General features: G+C 41.3%; 2 protein-coding genes across 3 annotated transcripts; both read left to right on the forward strand.

Annotated features, from left to right (window-relative positions):
- Nucleotides 1-1,514: 1,514 nt before the first annotated feature.
- Nucleotides 1,515-5,876, forward strand: HYKK (hydroxylysine kinase). 2 transcript variants are annotated; one of them, XM_039337586.1, is made up of 5 exons: nucleotides 1,515-1,725; nucleotides 2,251-2,603; nucleotides 3,375-3,517; nucleotides 4,050-4,233; nucleotides 5,080-5,876. In XM_039337586.1, the coding sequence occupies exons 2-5, from the start codon at nucleotides 2,258-2,260 to the stop codon at nucleotides 5,523-5,525; spliced, it is 1,119 nt and encodes a 372-aa protein (XP_039193520.1). In that variant the 5' UTR covers nucleotides 1,515-1,725; nucleotides 2,251-2,257; the 3' UTR covers nucleotides 5,526-5,876. The 2 variants fall into 2 exon arrangements, with proteins under 2 accessions (XP_039193520.1, XP_039193519.1); XM_039337585.1 differs by having other exon boundaries at nucleotides 1,516-1,787.
- An 882-nt stretch (nucleotides 5,877-6,758) lies between these two features.
- PSMA4 (proteasome 20S subunit alpha 4) lies at nucleotides 6,759-16,644 on the forward strand. Its single transcript, XM_039337587.1, has 9 exons — nucleotides 6,759-6,838; nucleotides 7,954-7,978; nucleotides 8,933-8,975; nucleotides 10,461-10,623; nucleotides 10,914-10,991; nucleotides 12,459-12,547; nucleotides 13,723-13,853; nucleotides 15,490-15,613; nucleotides 16,302-16,644. Exons 2-9 carry the CDS (start codon nucleotides 7,976-7,978, stop codon nucleotides 16,454-16,456), a joined length of 786 nt encoding a protein of 261 aa, XP_039193521.1. The 5' UTR covers nucleotides 6,759-6,838; nucleotides 7,954-7,975; the 3' UTR covers nucleotides 16,457-16,644.
- Nucleotides 16,645-17,569: the final 925 nt, after the last annotated feature.

Genomic DNA, 17,569 nt, shown 5'->3' on the forward strand with positions numbered 1-17,569 from the left:
GTATTGTATAGACCTCTTAAAAGACAGAAGTTCAATTTGCTGACAATTGTGCATAAAATGTTAAACTGATGTAAATTATTTTTAATAAAGAAAAGTTGTACCATGTCTCGGCTGCAACTGGTTTTTCTTTTGAACTACCTTTTTGGCAAATCTTCTAGGGGACTAGATTAGTAAAAGCTGTCGGCTATGGTAAAGTGGCTAAGGACATTCATAGCTTCCTGAAAGGTTTGTGATGTTGCACAAGGTGAAATGAACCAGGGTTGGCAAAAATCACTTTTTATGAATTGACGCGTTTGAAACAGCTTCCGTGGCAAAGATATAAACAGCTATCCAGATTCATTGAAAAGAGATGGGACTACATAGGAATCAAGCAGAGGCAGCTGGATATTTCCATGGTGAATTCTTTCACTCAGTCAAATAAGGAAGAAAAGATTCTTCCTTGAAATTCTTCCAAGTTAGATTTGAACTTGACGTTAAGTGACCAGTTAAACAATCATTTCTGTACAGAGAATGTATATGCATCATTACAGAGGTCTGAAGCTCCCCATAATGTTCAGTTGAATCTAGCAGGAAATCTCTCACCTGAAATCTTAGATTTGCTTTTCTTTACATTCAGGATTTGTTTAATCTTATTATAGAGATAAAATCTTAAATCTCTCTGTTATACTCAAAATTTATTTCTTGGTCCTCCTGAGAGTTTGGGGCAGGGGGAAGTGAAGTGTAAAGTTGGCATCCTGTCTTACTTAGCACGACTTTATTTAACTGGGATGCACTGAATGTCTTAATTGAGCGTGGCTTTGCCCAGCAACAAAGTCACAAATCTTAATTAGTGAAATCAGTTGGCTTTACACAATCATTCAAAATCAAATCACGTTAACAGCCTAGTCCCCTGTGTGAAGCCAGCTATTGTCCTGGGTTTCGAGGTTGTAAAATTTTCTGCGCCAAAGCATCTGTGCAGCGTTTGAGCACCTAACGAAATCGTATAACCGTCTTGGAAAAAGTTGGATTTATTTCAATTGCCTCCCCACCCTTAAATCAGTTGTTTCCCAACCTGGGGAACTTTGAGACGTGTGTACTCCAACTCCTAGAATTCCACATGCCATTTAAAAGTTGCTAAAAACGCTGCCTTAAAACCTTAAACAGACTTTGCAGTTCTGCAGAAATTGCAGACCAAAGCAAAAAGAAAGGGAAAAAAGCATAAATGGTAATATAGGAAGAGCATCAAAATGACAATTCTTCGGATGTAAAATTCCTTTTTAAATGTCATGGATTGGGGGGGGGAGATATTTACGCTCCAGATGAAAATCTATTCAATGTGGGCTTTTTAAGGTGATCTTAATAAAAAAATATGGTGACTCTGCCATCAGAAATACACGGAAAGAGGAATATAATCATTAATTAGACTTGGGATCAGAAAGGGGGCGGGAACTAAATTCCTTACAGCCAATTAGAAGCCTCCTTACAAACTGTCCCCAGGCGACGACAAAGCAATGTCTAAGCCTGACTTTGATTGGACGGCAGCAGAGGCTGTGGCTTTGCAGGATTGCGGGTCGGATTTTCTCAACTTGTGAATGCAGTTAAATTTATTTAGGATTATTTTACTCTTGGCCCTGTCCAACCGGCTGCTGTACTGCCCCATCTGGAAAGAAAATATTGCATTCTGCTTTAAGTTGCACGCACACACGTGGAAAACATTTCAGGTGATCCCTGCGGACCCTGGAGAAGGTAACAACCCTATCCTTGCACAACTGGTTTACGGTGAAGAAATTTGTACGTTTGTTGCCCAGGTAAGACCTCCAATTTGAGTTTCAAACAGAAATTCTGCCCTTCCAGGTGCACACGTTTTGTTTTTGCCTTGCAGCATGCCTTTAATTAGAACATATTTATATATGTATGTATGTATGTATGTATGTATGTATGTATGTATATATATATATATATATATATATATATATATATATATATATATATATATATATATATATATATATATATATATATATTATATATATATATATATGTTGCAATCATCTGACTTCTCTCTCTCTTAATATAGGAAGTTAAGGAGGGTGTTTGCATATCTGGTGTATTTGGAATAGCAAATAATCCTGATTCAAATCCGCGTATTTCTCAACCTTAGTGCCTTCCCAGAATTCCCCAGCCACGAACTTTGGACTTTGCCTTTGCAATTTTGCAATTGCAGCTACTGATAACTACGATAAACCCAGGTGTTCTCTTGCCCCTCTTTAGATGCACCATGTCTTCTGGAGACCAGCAGCAGCTTCGACCCCTGATTAAGCCAACATTCACCGAAAAACAAGCCGCTGAACTGGTCCGAAGAATATTTGGCCTGGAAGTCTCCCAGCTCAAATCGCTGCCCAGCTATGATGATCAGAACTTCCACCTAAGTGCTGCTTCGTTCCCCGAGAAAGGAGAAAGCACTCGGGACTTTGTCCTCAAAATTATAAACGCTGAAGATAGCAAGAATACAGATCTTATCGAGGTGCAGACCCAGATAATGATGTTTCTGAACAGCGAAGGTTTTCCCGTGGCCATGCCCCATCTCACCCAGGATGGCAAAGTGATGTTTCTGGAAACAGTAGGTGAGGAAGCTGAACATATTGGATGGCATTCAAATTCTGCTTTTTTTTCCTTGGAGATTCTTACCCCTCCAGGTCCCGGTTGTCCCAAAGAGGCTTTTCCAAAAAGCAGCTAGATTTTCTTTTTTTTTTTTCCTTGAGGAATTGAAGAAGCTTCTTGGATGAGAAGTGAAACATTTGTTGAGGAACAAACTAAGAAGGTCCAGTAATCTTTTGAAAAGCAGCTTTGATACTTCTGCTGTTTGCTTCTTACGGGGGACTTCATGGCTGGCATGGGTACAACTGAACGAACATGCCCTTTGCTGCCTCTTATCTTGCTGTATTTATTTTTCAAAAAACAAGGCTATTAGTTCTGTGGACTAATGCGTGCATGAAGAGTGCATAACTACAGTATGTTATCCTAACTAAGTTCTCTATGGAAGTTGTTTTCCTTCATTAATAGTAGTTGGCACTTCCGGTTTTGGGCAAAACTGTGCCCATAGCTAACCATTGGTTTTCTTAATGACCCTTGCAAAAAGAACATACAATCAGCAAGTCATATGACCGATTTGTTTTACAAACATTATGACTTACAACCGTACGGGAGAAGTTCCATTATGGTCATAATTTGAGGAGGACCTGAATAGGATTGTGTAATATTCCACGTGTACTTTTTAATGGTAAATATTTACCAAGAAGTTTGTTCCAAACTGGACTTTTTTGATAGAGATGCGTCTCAGCTGGGCAATAGCTGCAAAGCGACTTAGTGATTTAAGGTCTCTTTTTACCGCTTAGATACTGGATCCTCCACCCAGACGTTTGCGGTGAGGTTGCTGAGCTACTTGCCAGGCAAAACTGTGGCCACCCTCCCTGTGACTCCTCCAATTCTCTTCGAGATTGGACAGATGGCAGCGCAGCTGGATAAAGTGCTGGCAGAGGTGAGGTTTACAATGCTTTACAGAAGGAAAGATGTGGGAATTTATTAGTAGAATTTGATCCCAGGTTTGCCTGTCCAAGAGACTTTGCAGCTTTATATAGAGAAGGTGTATGGGAAATTTACTACATGAAAGCTTCCAGTTGAAACCACACTTTATATCAGCCAGCCAACATGGCTGGTTAGGGAATTCTGAAAGCTGAAGTCCACAGGTCTTAAAATGGCCAACCTTGAACACCCCTGCAATATCTATTTCAATTGGGCATTCAATAATTACAACAGTCTAGCCAGACAAATAAACAATAGAAACCCAGGATATTTGGGCTTTATTAATGCTTTAATACCGCCTTAATAAAATACTTACAACCTGGGATTTCTCAGTGCAATTTAGGAACAAGAATATCCATACTAATTGCTGCATTAGAACGAGAAAACTCTGTAGGGTCATCGGTCTGGAATAATGTTACTGGGTCCAAAAATGTGTCCTGCCTTGCAAAAAAAATAAAGATTTATTGTGTTTTCTTCTCACTTCAAAGAAATTCCAACATCCGTTGATAAAAAGCTTACACAGAGGTGAATTTATCTGGAATCTGACAAATGTTCCTTTTCTGAAAAAATACATTTATGCTCTTGGCAAGAGCGAGCATCTGAATGCAGTGGTGCAGGTGATCGAGCAGTTCCAAATTAATATCATTCCAAAACTGAGCACCTTTCGGCCCTGTAAGTATTTTTATTCAGTGTGATAAGATCTTCTCTTTTGTTTTTCCTTTGCATGGGCCATGTGAAGCAATTTGCTGTTGTTTTAATTGTTGCAAACCATTCAGAGGTCTTCTTTCCTTCCTTTCTTTCTTCCTTCCTTCCTTCCTTCCTTCCTTCCTTCCTTCCTTCCTTCCTTCCTTCCTTCCTTCCTTCCTTCCTTCCTTCCTTCCTTCCAAATTTATTTGCCAGCCATCTCAACCATAAGATAACTGTAGGTGGCCTACAGTGTAACAAAACACTTTAAAAATACAAATCATTATCTATGAATAAAACTAAAAGATTGGAGGGGGAGTAGGCTGAGCAAGTGAGGAGATTGGATTTTCTCCTTATTAATCTATCAACCACCTCCAGTGTGATGTTTCCCCATTGTGAGATGGGCAGCTATACAAATTGGTTGGATGGAGAATGGATGGATGGATGGATGGATGGATGGATGGATGGATGGATGGATGGATATAGAAACAGACAGACATGGCTGGTTGGTTGGTTGGATAAATGGAGATGATAAAGATGTTTAGACAGATAGATAATAAAAAGACAGACAGATGAGAGAGCGAGATAGATAGATAAATAGATAGGTAGACATAGAGATAAAATGCCTCCAGTGGTGAATGAAATCTGTCTCTCTGCCATTTTGCAACAACTGATTGTAGCCTCACCCACCAGAATACCTGAGAAAAGGTCCATTCCTCATTAAGGCCACTCTAATTGCTTTGTGATGTGAAACAGCACAGTCGTCTACAAAGATCACCATCCCACCATCTCTGCTCCCATAATCTCTAGTGACTTTCTTTGTCCTCTGCCTAGGCATCAATCATGGAGACTTCAATGATCACAATATTCTAGTCGACCTTGTTTCAACATCTCCAAATCCACAATACAGAATCTCCGGGATTTTGGACTTCAGCGATATGAGTTACGGCTACTACGTGTTTGAAGTCGCCATCACCATCATGTACATGATGATCGAAAGCCAAGAGCCTCTCCTGGTGGGCGGCCACGTCCTGGCTGGGTTTGAAAGCGTGGTTCCTTTAACCCCAGAAGAACGAGACGCTCTATTCCTCCTGGTGTGTGGGCGGTACGCCCAATCCCTTGTGATTGCCGCTCACACCACCCTCCTGCACCCCGAGAACGAAGAATATTTAATGATCACAGCCAAAACGGGGTGGAAGCATTTGATGATGCTGGTTGAGATGGGCCAAGAGATAGTTGAGCAAATCTGGTTCCAGACAGCAGAATCGTATCGGAAATGATCCGTCAGCATCTCTGAGAGCACAGTTATGGATGTTATCAAGTTGGAACCAGGGAAAAATCAGCAAAAATTTAAAAGCCCCAACTGCAAAAGGTTTACGTGGCTAAGAATTGTTTTCCAGGCCCAATGCACACTGGTTATACATGTAAAACAACGTTTGGTTTTATTTTGGCATGTGTGCCAAAAGAGGGAAAGGAAATGTCAAGCCCTGAATTGTCAGGTTTTTGCATTCAGATGTTCAGCTGGGAATTTGTAGCAACAACTAATCTTCATACAGAACAGAAACTTGTTGATATCTTCATTAGCACATTCTGCACTTTGTTGAATAAAGTGATGTTCTTCATAGTTTTTATCAGAGGATTGGTGTGAAGTACTCTCAGCTTTTGGCCCTATCCGGTGTATAGAGAATCATACAAAATTGTTGTAACTCTTCTCCTGAGCATTCAATAGCTGGTTTATTAAACTGTGTACATCTGCATAGCACAAAAGCCCCACGTGCCTTATCAGACTTGATATCGGTTTTAAAAATGGGAAATCCAAACCTAATGTGAAACTTTATTTCCACCTCAAACCTATCGCCTCCTCTGGACAACTCCACAATAGGCTGCAATACAGGGACATTAGCAACCCCATTGACGCCCAGCCTCTTCTGTCAGTCCTGCAATAAAGACCAAATTGCTGCTGGATTTCAATACAATATATAGATAAGACCAGTTGCAAGGCGTAGTCTAGTGTGTTTACATATTTACTTTCAAAAGACAAAACACAACATTGGTTTTTTTTCACTCCATACACATGGTTTGGAGCCCTGAGTCTGAATATTAGTTTGACAAAATTCACCCTTGCTTCAGCTCCTTTCATCTCCATGCAAGTTTTCTTGACCGTACAGAACATGGTTTGCCACCTCTTCTCTCGAGATGCTTGTTCCCAGTCTAACCTATGCTTTGGATTACCTGGTGGTGCCCCATCCCGAGTCCTACCCTACTTATCTTTTCAACATTTTATTACCCTTTGGTTTCATTATAAATTAAGTTTCCATGCCAACCACGCAAGGTCAGCTAAGAGCTGCCCTCCGTTGAGGCATGTTTTATTTATACCCAAACACTATTGCTCGAACCTTTTTCGTTCCCCCAATTTCTGCCTCGACTGCCCACAACAAACATGGCGCTCGAGGCCACGCTCCGGAATTCCGGCTCGAAAAGGAGTCCTCTAGGACTCGACATCTGTAGCTTTGCTCCGTCTCGCGCCGGGGCCGGCTCCCTGAGCGGCTCGGGAGTGCGCAGGCGCGGGCGACCATTTTGGAAGGCGGCGGAGGTGAGTGGCCGCGAGTGGGGTCTCTCTCTCTTTTCGGGGCGGACGCCGCCGGGTCGGAGCCCCTCGCGGGGCGGGGTGGTGGGGCGAGGGTGGCCTCGGCCGCCGGGGGGTGCTCCTCCGCCGGCTGTCTCCGCGGGACTGTCGCCTTTCTCCCCGGCCCGGCTGGAGGATGACTGTGCAGCTCCGGGAAGGAGGCTCTGGATGGGGGGAAATGACGGATGGATGGGTGGATTGATAGACAGGCAGGCAGGTGCATCGATAGGTAGACCGGGGTGGGGGTGAGGTAAGTAGGTAAGAGGTAGGTAGGTAGGCAGCATAATAGGTGGGGTTGGGTCGGTGGATAGTGGCAGGGAATTGGACGGACGGGTGGATGGACATACAGACCAATGGGGCTATTGCACAAAAAAGTATAACAATTAACGGGCTGGATGGATGAGGAGGTGGGTAGGCAGGTAGGTGGATGAGTATGCAGGTAGGAAGATGGCTGGAGTGGTGGCTGGAAGGAAGAGGAGGGAGGGAAGAAGATGGGAAGGAAAGATACATAAGAAAGGAGACAACAGGAAGGAAGGAAGGAAGGAAGGAAGGAAGGAAGGAAGGAAGGAAGGAAGGAAGGAAGGAAGGAGAGAGAGAGATACATAGGAAAGGAAGAAGGAAGGGAGATTTGTGGGATATCCTGGAGGAGTCTAGTTGAATGCATGGGAAAGTGAATAGGTCATCCAGCTCTTTTTGTGTCTAAGGCAGGACTCGAACTCATGGTTACTGGGTTACTAGCTCAAGACTCCTGTCATTTTATTAAAGGCCCAGACTCATCCTGTACTCCTAGCCGTTTGTTGATGATGGCAATACTCCCGAAACATTGAGAAAGTGCTTCTAGTTTTGCTTTCACAATTCACAAGTTAGTTTTCAATGGAAGGCTTTAAGCAAAATAAAATATCTTTTAGTTACTCTACTAGCTTAGTAGCATTTGCGGGCAAACGATGAATCTTTGCTCCCATAATATGATTCTTTTAACATCTTTTCTTCCAGAGGCCAGCTTTTCTTATTGTCTCAGCACAGTTATATTGCTGTCAAATTTCTAATCCATGCATAATTCAGGTTTTTTTTCTCTTTCACAGTGTAGTCCAACCCAGAAGCACCATGGTGAGTTTCTGCATCCCGGTTTCATAAACATTAGGTTATGTAAATCATAAATGTTAGGCCAGTGGTTCTCAACCTTTTTAATGCCGCGACCCCCCCCAACCGGTCATAAGTCGAGGACTACTCAACCAGTCGGAGGTCGAGGACTACTCAACTGGTGCAGCACCGTTTGCAGAATGGGACTTTGGCGGGCTCAGCAGGGCAGAGACAGCCTGGACAATTCCTATTGGCTTTGGAAAGCCAATAGAATTAGACTCTATTCAAGAGAGTCTATTCTATTGGCTTTCAAAAGCCAAAAGAATAAAAGGGAGTAGCACAGCTAAGGGAAAGGGGGAAAAAAATGGCGGACTGCGTTGTTTGGCGACCCCGTGAAATGGTCGTTCGACCCCAAATGGGGTCCCGACCCACAGGTTGAGAACCACTGTGTTAGGCTGTGTATAACAGAGTAGCTACTGCAGTCTTGTCCATTCATTTTCAGAAATCCATTTTATATTGAAGTTATTAAACATGGTCCCCTTTTTATAACAATTCCACCTGCCTAAAGCAGTGTTTCGCAACCTCGGCAGCTCGAAGATGTATGGACTTCAACTCCCAGAATTCCCCTGCCTTGAGAATAGCATTTCATACATTGTATTACCTGCCCTTCCCTTTTTTGGGGAAAAAGTAAACTCTGCTTCTCAATCACTACTTTGGGCTCCCGATGAGTTTTTATTTATTATTAAATTTATACGCTGCCCATCTTCCCGATAAGGCAGCTCTGGGCAGCTTATTCGAATTTGGCTTAATTTCATCTGGAATGCAGTGGAGCGAGCAAAACCTGACTGAGGGTTTGATGGCTGCTGCCTTCAATCCTTATTCCAAAGGTGCTCCTTACTGTACCAGCAATTGGGAGTAATATGACCACCCTTTTGTCATGGAGTGCTTTATTCATTAACAACACACACTTTTTCCTTGCAGTCTCGAAGATATGATTCCCGAACGACCATCTTTTCCCCCGAAGGTAATTACGTGGCAAAAAGAGAAGCAGCAAGAACCAGATAGCCATGTAATCAGAGATGTCCTAAAATGATTTTCAAATCTGTGATCCCCTGTCTAGGATTATGTCATAGGTAGCAAATTAAACAAGTTAGAACAATTAATCAATGGAACAACCTGCCTCCAGAAGCGGTGAATGCTCCAACACTGGAAGTTTTTAAGAAGAGACCGGACAGCCATTTGTCCGTAATGGTGTAGGGTTTCCTGCCTGAACGGGGTGGGACTAGATGACCTCCAAGGTCCCTTCCGACTTTATTATTATATTATAATTATATTATTATAAATATTTGGTTCTTAATTACCAAACAATAAATATTATATTTTGCATTAACCTTGTTTTTTTTAAAAAAAGGAGAGTTGGGAACATATAATTTCATTCCCTTTTTTCGGGTGAGAGAGAGCTTGGTTTGAAGAGGATTGGGGGGGGGAAAACATAACTGTCTTCTGGTACTTGAGGAGCGGTCTCAGAGAAGGGGAGGGGAAAATCAACCTATTCTCCAAAGCACCTGAAGGCAGGACAAGAAGTAAAGGGTGGAAGCTCGTTAAAGAGATCCCATCTAGAAGGAAGGAGAAATTTTCTGACATTGAGAACAATAAATGGGACAGCTTGGCTCTCAAGAGTGATGGGTGCTACATCACAGAAGCTTTTCAAAAATACACTGGTCAGCTATTAGACCAGGATGGTATAAGGCAGTGGTTCTCAACCTTTTTAATGCCGTGACTCCCAACCGGTCGTAAGTCGAGGACTACTCAACCGGTCGTAAGTCGAGGACTACTCAACTGGTGCAGCACCGTTTGCAGAATGGGACTTTTGGCGGGCTCAGCAGGGCAGAGACAGCCTGGACAATTCCTATTGGCTTTTGAAAGCCAATAGAATTAGACTCTATTCAAGAGAGTCTATTCTATTGGCTTTCAAAAGCCAATAGAATAAAAGGGAGTAGCACAGCTAAGGAAAAGGGGGAAAAAATGGCGGACTGCGTTGTTTGGCGACCCCCGTGAAATGGTCGTTCGACCCCAAATGGGGTCCCGACCCACAGGTTGAGAACCACTGGTATAAGGTCTCCTGCCATGAACAGGGGTTTGGACTAGAACAGGGGTCCCCAACCCCCGGTCTGTGTACCAGTACCAGGCTGCAGCATGGCAGCAACTGGTCCGCATAAACAAGCAAAGCCCCATCTGTGGGATGCAAGCAGCACACAAACCCACGCACTCTCGGGTCTGCAGAAAAACTTTTCTCCATGGAACCGGTCACTGGTGCCCAAAAGGTTGGGGACCTCTGGACCTTCAAGCTTCTTATCCAGCCCTATGATTCTATGTGGGTTTTTTTTGAGGACGTGCTTTTTCCCTTCTAGCCTAACCATTATACAAAACGATTGGCTTCAGTATCCTGATACTTCAGTAAAAGGTGGTGGCTTCAAATTTAACACTGCTCTTCATGGTCTTCTCCTAGGCCGTCTGTATCAAGTTGAATATGCAATGGAAGCCATCGGACACGCTGGGACCTGCTTAGGAATTCTTGCCAACGACGGAGTCTTGCTAGCAGCAGAAAGACGGAATATCCACAAGCTTCTGGATGAAGTCTTTTTTTCAGAGAAAATATATAAACTCAACCAGTGAGTGAGATACTGGAGGAATTTATCTTTTTTTTTTTTAATCTGTATGCTTCATAAACCCTCTCCTTGAAGTCAAGTTCTTGGATATCTGCTGGAACTTAAAAGATCATTGGCCTTCAACTCCCAAAATTCCCCAGCCAGCCTTCCCCAATGTAATGTCAGCCTCACCATCGGCATCTGTAGTCTATTGCTGTAAGGCCTGTGATAGTTGGCAAGGTTGGCACAAACTGATGGCTGTAGAATAGACCACAAATCCCTCTGGTCTCACTCAGATCACTTGTATGTTTCAGAGATATGGCCTGCAGCGTGGCCGGCATAACTTCGGATGCCAACGTGCTCACCAATGAACTGCGGTTGATTGCACAAAGGTATGAGGGTGGCCTGACTTTCTCAAGTTGGTGACAAGTCACAGGTGTGCCTGGAAATTAAGGTTCATCAGGATGGCAAAACAGCTTGAATTTTTTTAAAAAAATATGTTTTATTAATTTTTTTACATAATCACCTTAATATTTGGTAAACCGTGTTGTCTGGGTTTACATTTAAGAAACATTCACTAACAGTTGATTTCTATAATCTATAATCCACATAATAGCTTTGCTTGATTTCCTCTTTTTCCCATAATGTTCTCTTTTACCAACCTTAAGTAAATACAATTCTTGTTGTTTTAATGAATGATGATTGAGTAGAAAAGTTTTCTAATATTTCTACAGATAATAATTACATCAATATAATATTCCTTTTTTATCTAGTCATTCTGGTTGTCTCATCATAGATCCTGTTTACAGTTCTTGTTTACATTTGTTTTTCCCACAATGTTCAAAACATTCTTACTGGTTAAGATTTTCTCAAAGTTAATTACATTTAAATATTTAAGTCTATTTTTTCTCATGTAAGCCAACCCAATACTTTTACCTTTCTTAAGGAATACATAAGACTAAAAAAAGAAGAATAAGAATAAAAAAATAAAAAGATAGTATGCTACTTAAAATCCCTATTTTCTATAAGCTAATACATATTTATTTCCAAACATTTTTGTTCTTTTTTACCATAATTAAAAATATATTTAATCTTTAAATGTTCCATTTAATAAATCTAGTCCTCTAGTCTTTTAACGCTTATTCAAAAACAGCTTGAATTTTTATTGCGTCATTAAAGGCAAGAAGCCATCAGGAGGAAGCTTCTCTTTAAAATATTTTTAATTAAATGTGCACATTTAATTAACTAATTAATGCAAGGGGGGTGGAATATATTCAAAATTGCGCAGGTGTTTCTAAGGGTCTCCAGGGTCTTCCATGTTAAGTGCCCCCAAAAAACATTTTTCAGAAATTCAGAGGCAGCCTTCCCAAAGAGCAGTTAAAGGAAAAAGAGAAAATCCAGATTATTATTTGAAGGAAAGGGGAGTTGGGTTGGCTTCTCAGAATTTCATCTGGCCTTTAAAAGCAACGTTTTGGATTTTGTGTCCCTTTTTTTCTAAGGCTGGATCTTTCTGTGCTGTATAACCCTCCAAATTCGGCTTATGTTATAGCCTGGTTGCAACAGAACTGGGCATGTTGCTAGAGACAAAGGAAAGATTGCTGAGGAAAATGAAACAAAGGAAGACTAGAGACTACCCTTAGTCTTATTTTGAAGAAAAAGAAGTCCTAAAGTTTGATTTTATTCATGATAAAGCTTAATGGCAGGGCTGTTTCTATCCCCATTAAAAGAGAGAAGGATTTCAAGCTCTGTTTTGTTTTCACAATCTTATATTCAATCTCTCTTAGAGTTCTCCAGAGGGCTTTCTTACTTACGTACAGTTTCTGCATCCTTGGCATATTTTCTGAATTTTCATATTTCAGATATCTGTTGCAGTATCAGGAGCCAATTCCTTGTGAACAGTTAGTAACAGCCCTGTGTGATATCAAACAAGCCTATACACAGTTTGGAGGTAATGTTTGCAATTGTCAGATGAAATTAACTGTGACAGAAATTCCTGGCTCATGGAAAGAACAGCTGTAATTTTCTTGTGGTGTGTTGATGGATGCTTTATTGAATCTAGAAAGCTAACAAGGTATGACAGCTCCATTTCTGTCTGATGAAGTTAAATCACTCCAGGGAACAGAATTCATTTCCTTTAGGTCTGCCCCAAAACTCTGCTTGAAGGTTAGAAAAGACAATTTATTTTTTAAGTTGTTTTTTTTTTAAAGAAGCTAATTCACAGATTTGGGTATAACCAGTCTGTTAATAAATAAATCACTCCCATCATCACCTGTACAGGTAATTCTTGACTTACGGCCACAACTGAGCCCCACATTTTTGTTGTGTTAAGCAGGACGTTTGTTAAGTGAATTTTGCCCTTTCTTGCTATACTGGTTAAGGCAGTGGTTCTCAACCTGTGGGTCGGGACCCCATTTGGGGTCGAACGACTATTTCACGGGGGTCGCCAAACAACGCAGTCCGCCATTTTTTTCCCCTTTCCCTTAGCTGTGCTACTCCCTTTTATTCTATTGGCTTTTGAAAGCCAATAGAATAGACTCTCTTGAATAGAGTCTAATTCTATTGGTTTTCCAAAGCCAATAGGAATTGTCCAGGCTGTCTCTGCCCTGCTGAGCCCGCCAAAAGTCCCATTCTGCAAACGGTGCTGCACCAGTTGAATAGTCCTCGACTTACGACCGGTTGGGGGGGTCGCAGCATTAAAAAGGTTGAGAACCACTGAGTTAAGGGAATCACTGCAGTTGTTAAGTCAGTAACACGGTTGTTCAGTGAATTTGGCTTCCCCCACTGACTTTGCTTAGCAGAAGGTCGCAAAAGGGGATCACATGACCCCGGGATACTGCAACTGTCAAAAGTACATGTCAGTTGCCAAGCATCCAGATTTTGATCATATGACTATGGGGAGGCTGCAACTGTCATAAATCATTTTTTACAGTGCTATTGCACTGTAAAGTTGGAATGGTCACTAAACAAACTTGAAAGTTGAGGGCTACCTGTAGTATAATTTTATCCTCATGGAGCAGTAATGCAGAGCAGTCTGTTAAATCTTTCTTCTCGGCGAACGTCAGTGTTTTTCCCTTGGTAATGCATTGGCTTAATTTAAATCACCAGTGTCCTTGTGGTTAACAGGAAAACGTCCTTTTGGTGTTTCGCTGCTTTACATTGGCTGGGATAAGCATTATGGTTTCCAGCTGTATCAGAGTGATCCTAGTGGGAATTACGGAGGTTGGAAAGCCACCTGCATTGGAAACAACAGCGCTGTAAGTTTATTTTGCTGTCTTTTCAAATTTTGAAACTGCTCATCTCCCCCACAGAGAGACTTTATAATAATAATAATAAAGTTGGAAGGGACCTTGGAGGTCATGTAGTCCAACCCCCTGCTCAGGCAGGAAACCCTACACCATTTCAGACAAATGGCTGTCCAGTCTCTTCTTAAAAACTTCCAGTGTTGGAGCATTCACCGCTTCTGGAGGCAGGTTGTTCCACTGGTTAATTGTTCTAATTGTCAGGAAATTTCTCCTTAGTTCCAGGTTGCTTCTCTCCTTGATTAGTTTCCACCCGTTGCTTCTTGTCCTGCCTTCAGGCGCTTTGGAGAATAGCTTGACTCCTTCTTCTTTGGGGCAGCCCCTGAGATACTGGAAGACTGCTATCATGCCCCCCCTTGTCCTTCTCTTCGTTAAACTAGACCAGGGGTAGGCAACCTTGGCTCTTTTATGACTCATGGACTTCAACTCTCAGAATTCCTGAGTCAGAATATCCAATTCCAGCAACTGTCCCTCATATGTTTTAGCCTCCAGTCTTCAGTGTTCATGTTTTCTCCTGCATGTTTGAAAGCTTAATGCAGGGGTCCCCAAGCCCTGGGCTATGACCCCCCACTACCAGGCCTTGAGCCTTTCAGAACCAGGCTGCATAAGTGGAGGGCAAGTTCATGCGCGCATCCCCACAATGGAGCTGTGTGTGTGCTTGCTTGCCATAACATATGGAACCATCCCTTCTCCTCGCCCCCCCCCCGCCCCCGGTCCCACTGGTCCGCAAAGCCAAAAAGTTTGGGGAACTCTGGCTTAAAGAACTTCTAACTTCTAACACTGTAATTGAAATTAGGTAAAAATTTAAAACAGGATATGGATATGTATGTTAAAATATATTGATAAATGTCTTAATTGATCAAATTATAATTAGCAGTGTATTAATTTGAATGTGATATAATAATCAAGGGAAATAGAGAGGGAATTTTTGATAATGCAACCTGAGATATGTACGAAAGATGTTGTTATTGGACTATTGATTACCCAATCACCACGCTGCTTCCTTAATATTTGGATTTTTGTAAAACTGGAAAATTAATAAAACTTTTTTAAAAAAAAAGAACTTCTAACTTAGTAGGTAGAAAAATAATTGTGTGGAAGAGAAAAACCAAGGCTATTAAGGCAGGGATTTGGGGATCTGTAGATCCGGATTGTTTTACAGACTGGATTTGGGCAGGTTTCAGGCATTTTTTAACTAAGAGGGTCTTCCAAAGAAAAGTCTATTAACTTTAGATACGAAGTAAAGCTAATGTGCCTTTTCCTCAGAAACTCCTAATGGATTTTAATATTGCTGTGGCTCACTTTACATCATGCCTTTGTTCTTTTTATATTCTTGTGTTGGTTTTATTTTTAGCTGATGCTGGTGGACAATTAAGATATTTATGGTTATTTTGAGGAATGGAAGTATCGTACGTGTAGTTTGGAGTATCGGGCTTTGCTATTTTTATGTAGTTTTAGGATTGTAAGTTGCCCAGAGTCACTGGGCAGCTTTAAAAATTGAAGGAATGAGAGGATGGATGGATGGATGGATGGATGGATGGATGGATGGATCAACAAGAATCAACTACAGTGCTTTTCTGTTCTTTAACAGGCAGCTGTATCTATGCTAAAACAAGATTACAAAGAGGGAGATATGACTTTGAAATCTGCACTTGCTTTAGCTATCAAAGTCCTGAACAAAACTATGGACGTTAGTAAACTGTCAGCAGAGAAAGGTAAGCCTTGGATATGAAATCTTGGATATGAGTTTTGATTTCCTTAGAGAGGTGCTGTTACAACTGTTAGAATGTTGCTAGTTCCTGGTCTATTGTACTTACTTATTTAAAAGCTTGCTGAATTTTAGGATGGTGTAGTTAAAACAGTCCTGTTACTCCGAGTCTTTGGTAATTAGGGGCTTTGAATTGTCTTGAATTAGATTTTGAGATATGGATTGTGAATTTATATCTTCTTGTTTTAATTAGCCCTGTTGACTTTAGTAGGTAATTGCATTGTTTTATAAGAATAATAACAGTTTAAATCATGTATTGCTACCTATAAAGCTCCTGAAGTCTTCAAATGGGGCATGGTAGAAAAGTTTGCAATAAATGTGTTGGGCTATATCACCTCTCATAATGCCAAAGATAGTTTTCTACAATATTCTGGGTGCTGTGAAAAATTGCTTTAAAAATGCCAATTGGAAAACTAGTACAAGAGATCTTTAATAAGTTCTCTGAGGTCCACTTGGTTGGTATATTTTTTGATGCAATCAGACCTCATTCAGACATTCTTCCTTCCTTCCTTCCTTCTTTCCTTCCTTCCTTCCTTCCTTCCTTCCTTCCTTCCTTCCTTCCTTCCTTCCTTCCTTCCTTCCTTCCTTCCTTCCTTCCTTCCTTCCCATCTTCTTTTTCATCTTTTATGTTCCAGTTGAAATTGCCACCCTGACACGAGAGAATGGAAAAACGATAATAAGAGTTTTGAAGCAAAAAGAAGTAGAAGTATTGATAAAGAAACACGAACAAGAAGAAGCCAAAGCAGAGCGTGAAAAGAAAGAAAAAGAGCAGAAAGAAAAAGATAAATAAATCAAGTACCCCGAAGGAGGGTGTTTCCATAAACTGGCTCAGTTTTTGAAGGGCTGTTTATTGAATCCGTTCCTTTATATCACTGAAACACATCACCTCTTTCCTCAGTGAACAGAAATCTCTTTGTCATTGTATCTTTTATATTACATAATAAAAAAGTGAACAGTCTTGTCACAATAATAATAATATCCAAGTTTAAGTTACTTCTTCCTTGTCTTCCCTCTGCGTTTCCTTGGGACACTCTCTGGCTGAAACCACAAGATGCTGCAGCATACCAGATCTTGCTGATAGAAACATTTTCAGGTTTTCTTTTTTGTTATTGTGCTAAACTTGGGGTTCCGAGTGAAAATGAGGATTTACGCTTAGAAATGTGCACAGTGGCTTAAGGAGTTTTTGATCGTTGCTGGAATATTTTTAATTACAGGCTTCGGGAGAGCTTACTGAAATGCAAAAAAAGGGGGGGAAGCCTTCGTGAAATAATACAATTTAGCACTTTGCCAGGCGCTTTTCAAGGCAGCTGCTGCACAATTGCAGCCGTGTCTGGATTGATAACAAGACGGTGTCCTGGGAAATCAGTGCTTAACTGTTTATTAATTTTTCAAACGCTTTTGGCAGCACATAGCTCAACATTATGCTGGTTAGGATTTTGGATTTTATCAAGAGGAAAAGGGGGAAAAGGAGGCAAGGTACAGGAACTCCTTGACTTATAACCACAATTGGGATCCCAACTTCTGTTTCTAAGGAACGTGGCTGTTAAGTGAGTCACCGTTTCTCCCATGGTCGTTAAGAAGATTGCTGCAGTTGTTAAGCAAGGCACATGGTCATTGAGCAAGTCTACCGTTCTCCCTTCGCTTCAGTTATCAAAGTCAGCTGGAAAGGTTGCAAATGGCACACACAACTCCCAAGATGTGGCAACCACCATAACCCATGCAGATACCAAAGGCCTGAATTATGTGACTGCAGGGCCGCTGTGATGGTCATAAGTTTGAGGACCAGTTGTAAAATCTTTTTTTTTCAGCACCCTCAAAACACTAAACATTGTGTTCCATCTAGCCTCTCCAAGTAAAATGCAAAACCTAAGCTCTCAACCCACCTAAAAAAGAGTAATTGAGG

Source organism: Crotalus tigris, unplaced genomic scaffold (assembly GCF_016545835.1).
Source record: "Crotalus tigris isolate CLP2741 ecotype Arizona unplaced genomic scaffold, ASM1654583v1 scf7180000017683.1919423, whole genome shotgun sequence".
NCBI classification, from domain to species: domain Eukaryota; kingdom Metazoa; phylum Chordata; class Lepidosauria; order Squamata; family Viperidae; genus Crotalus; species Crotalus tigris.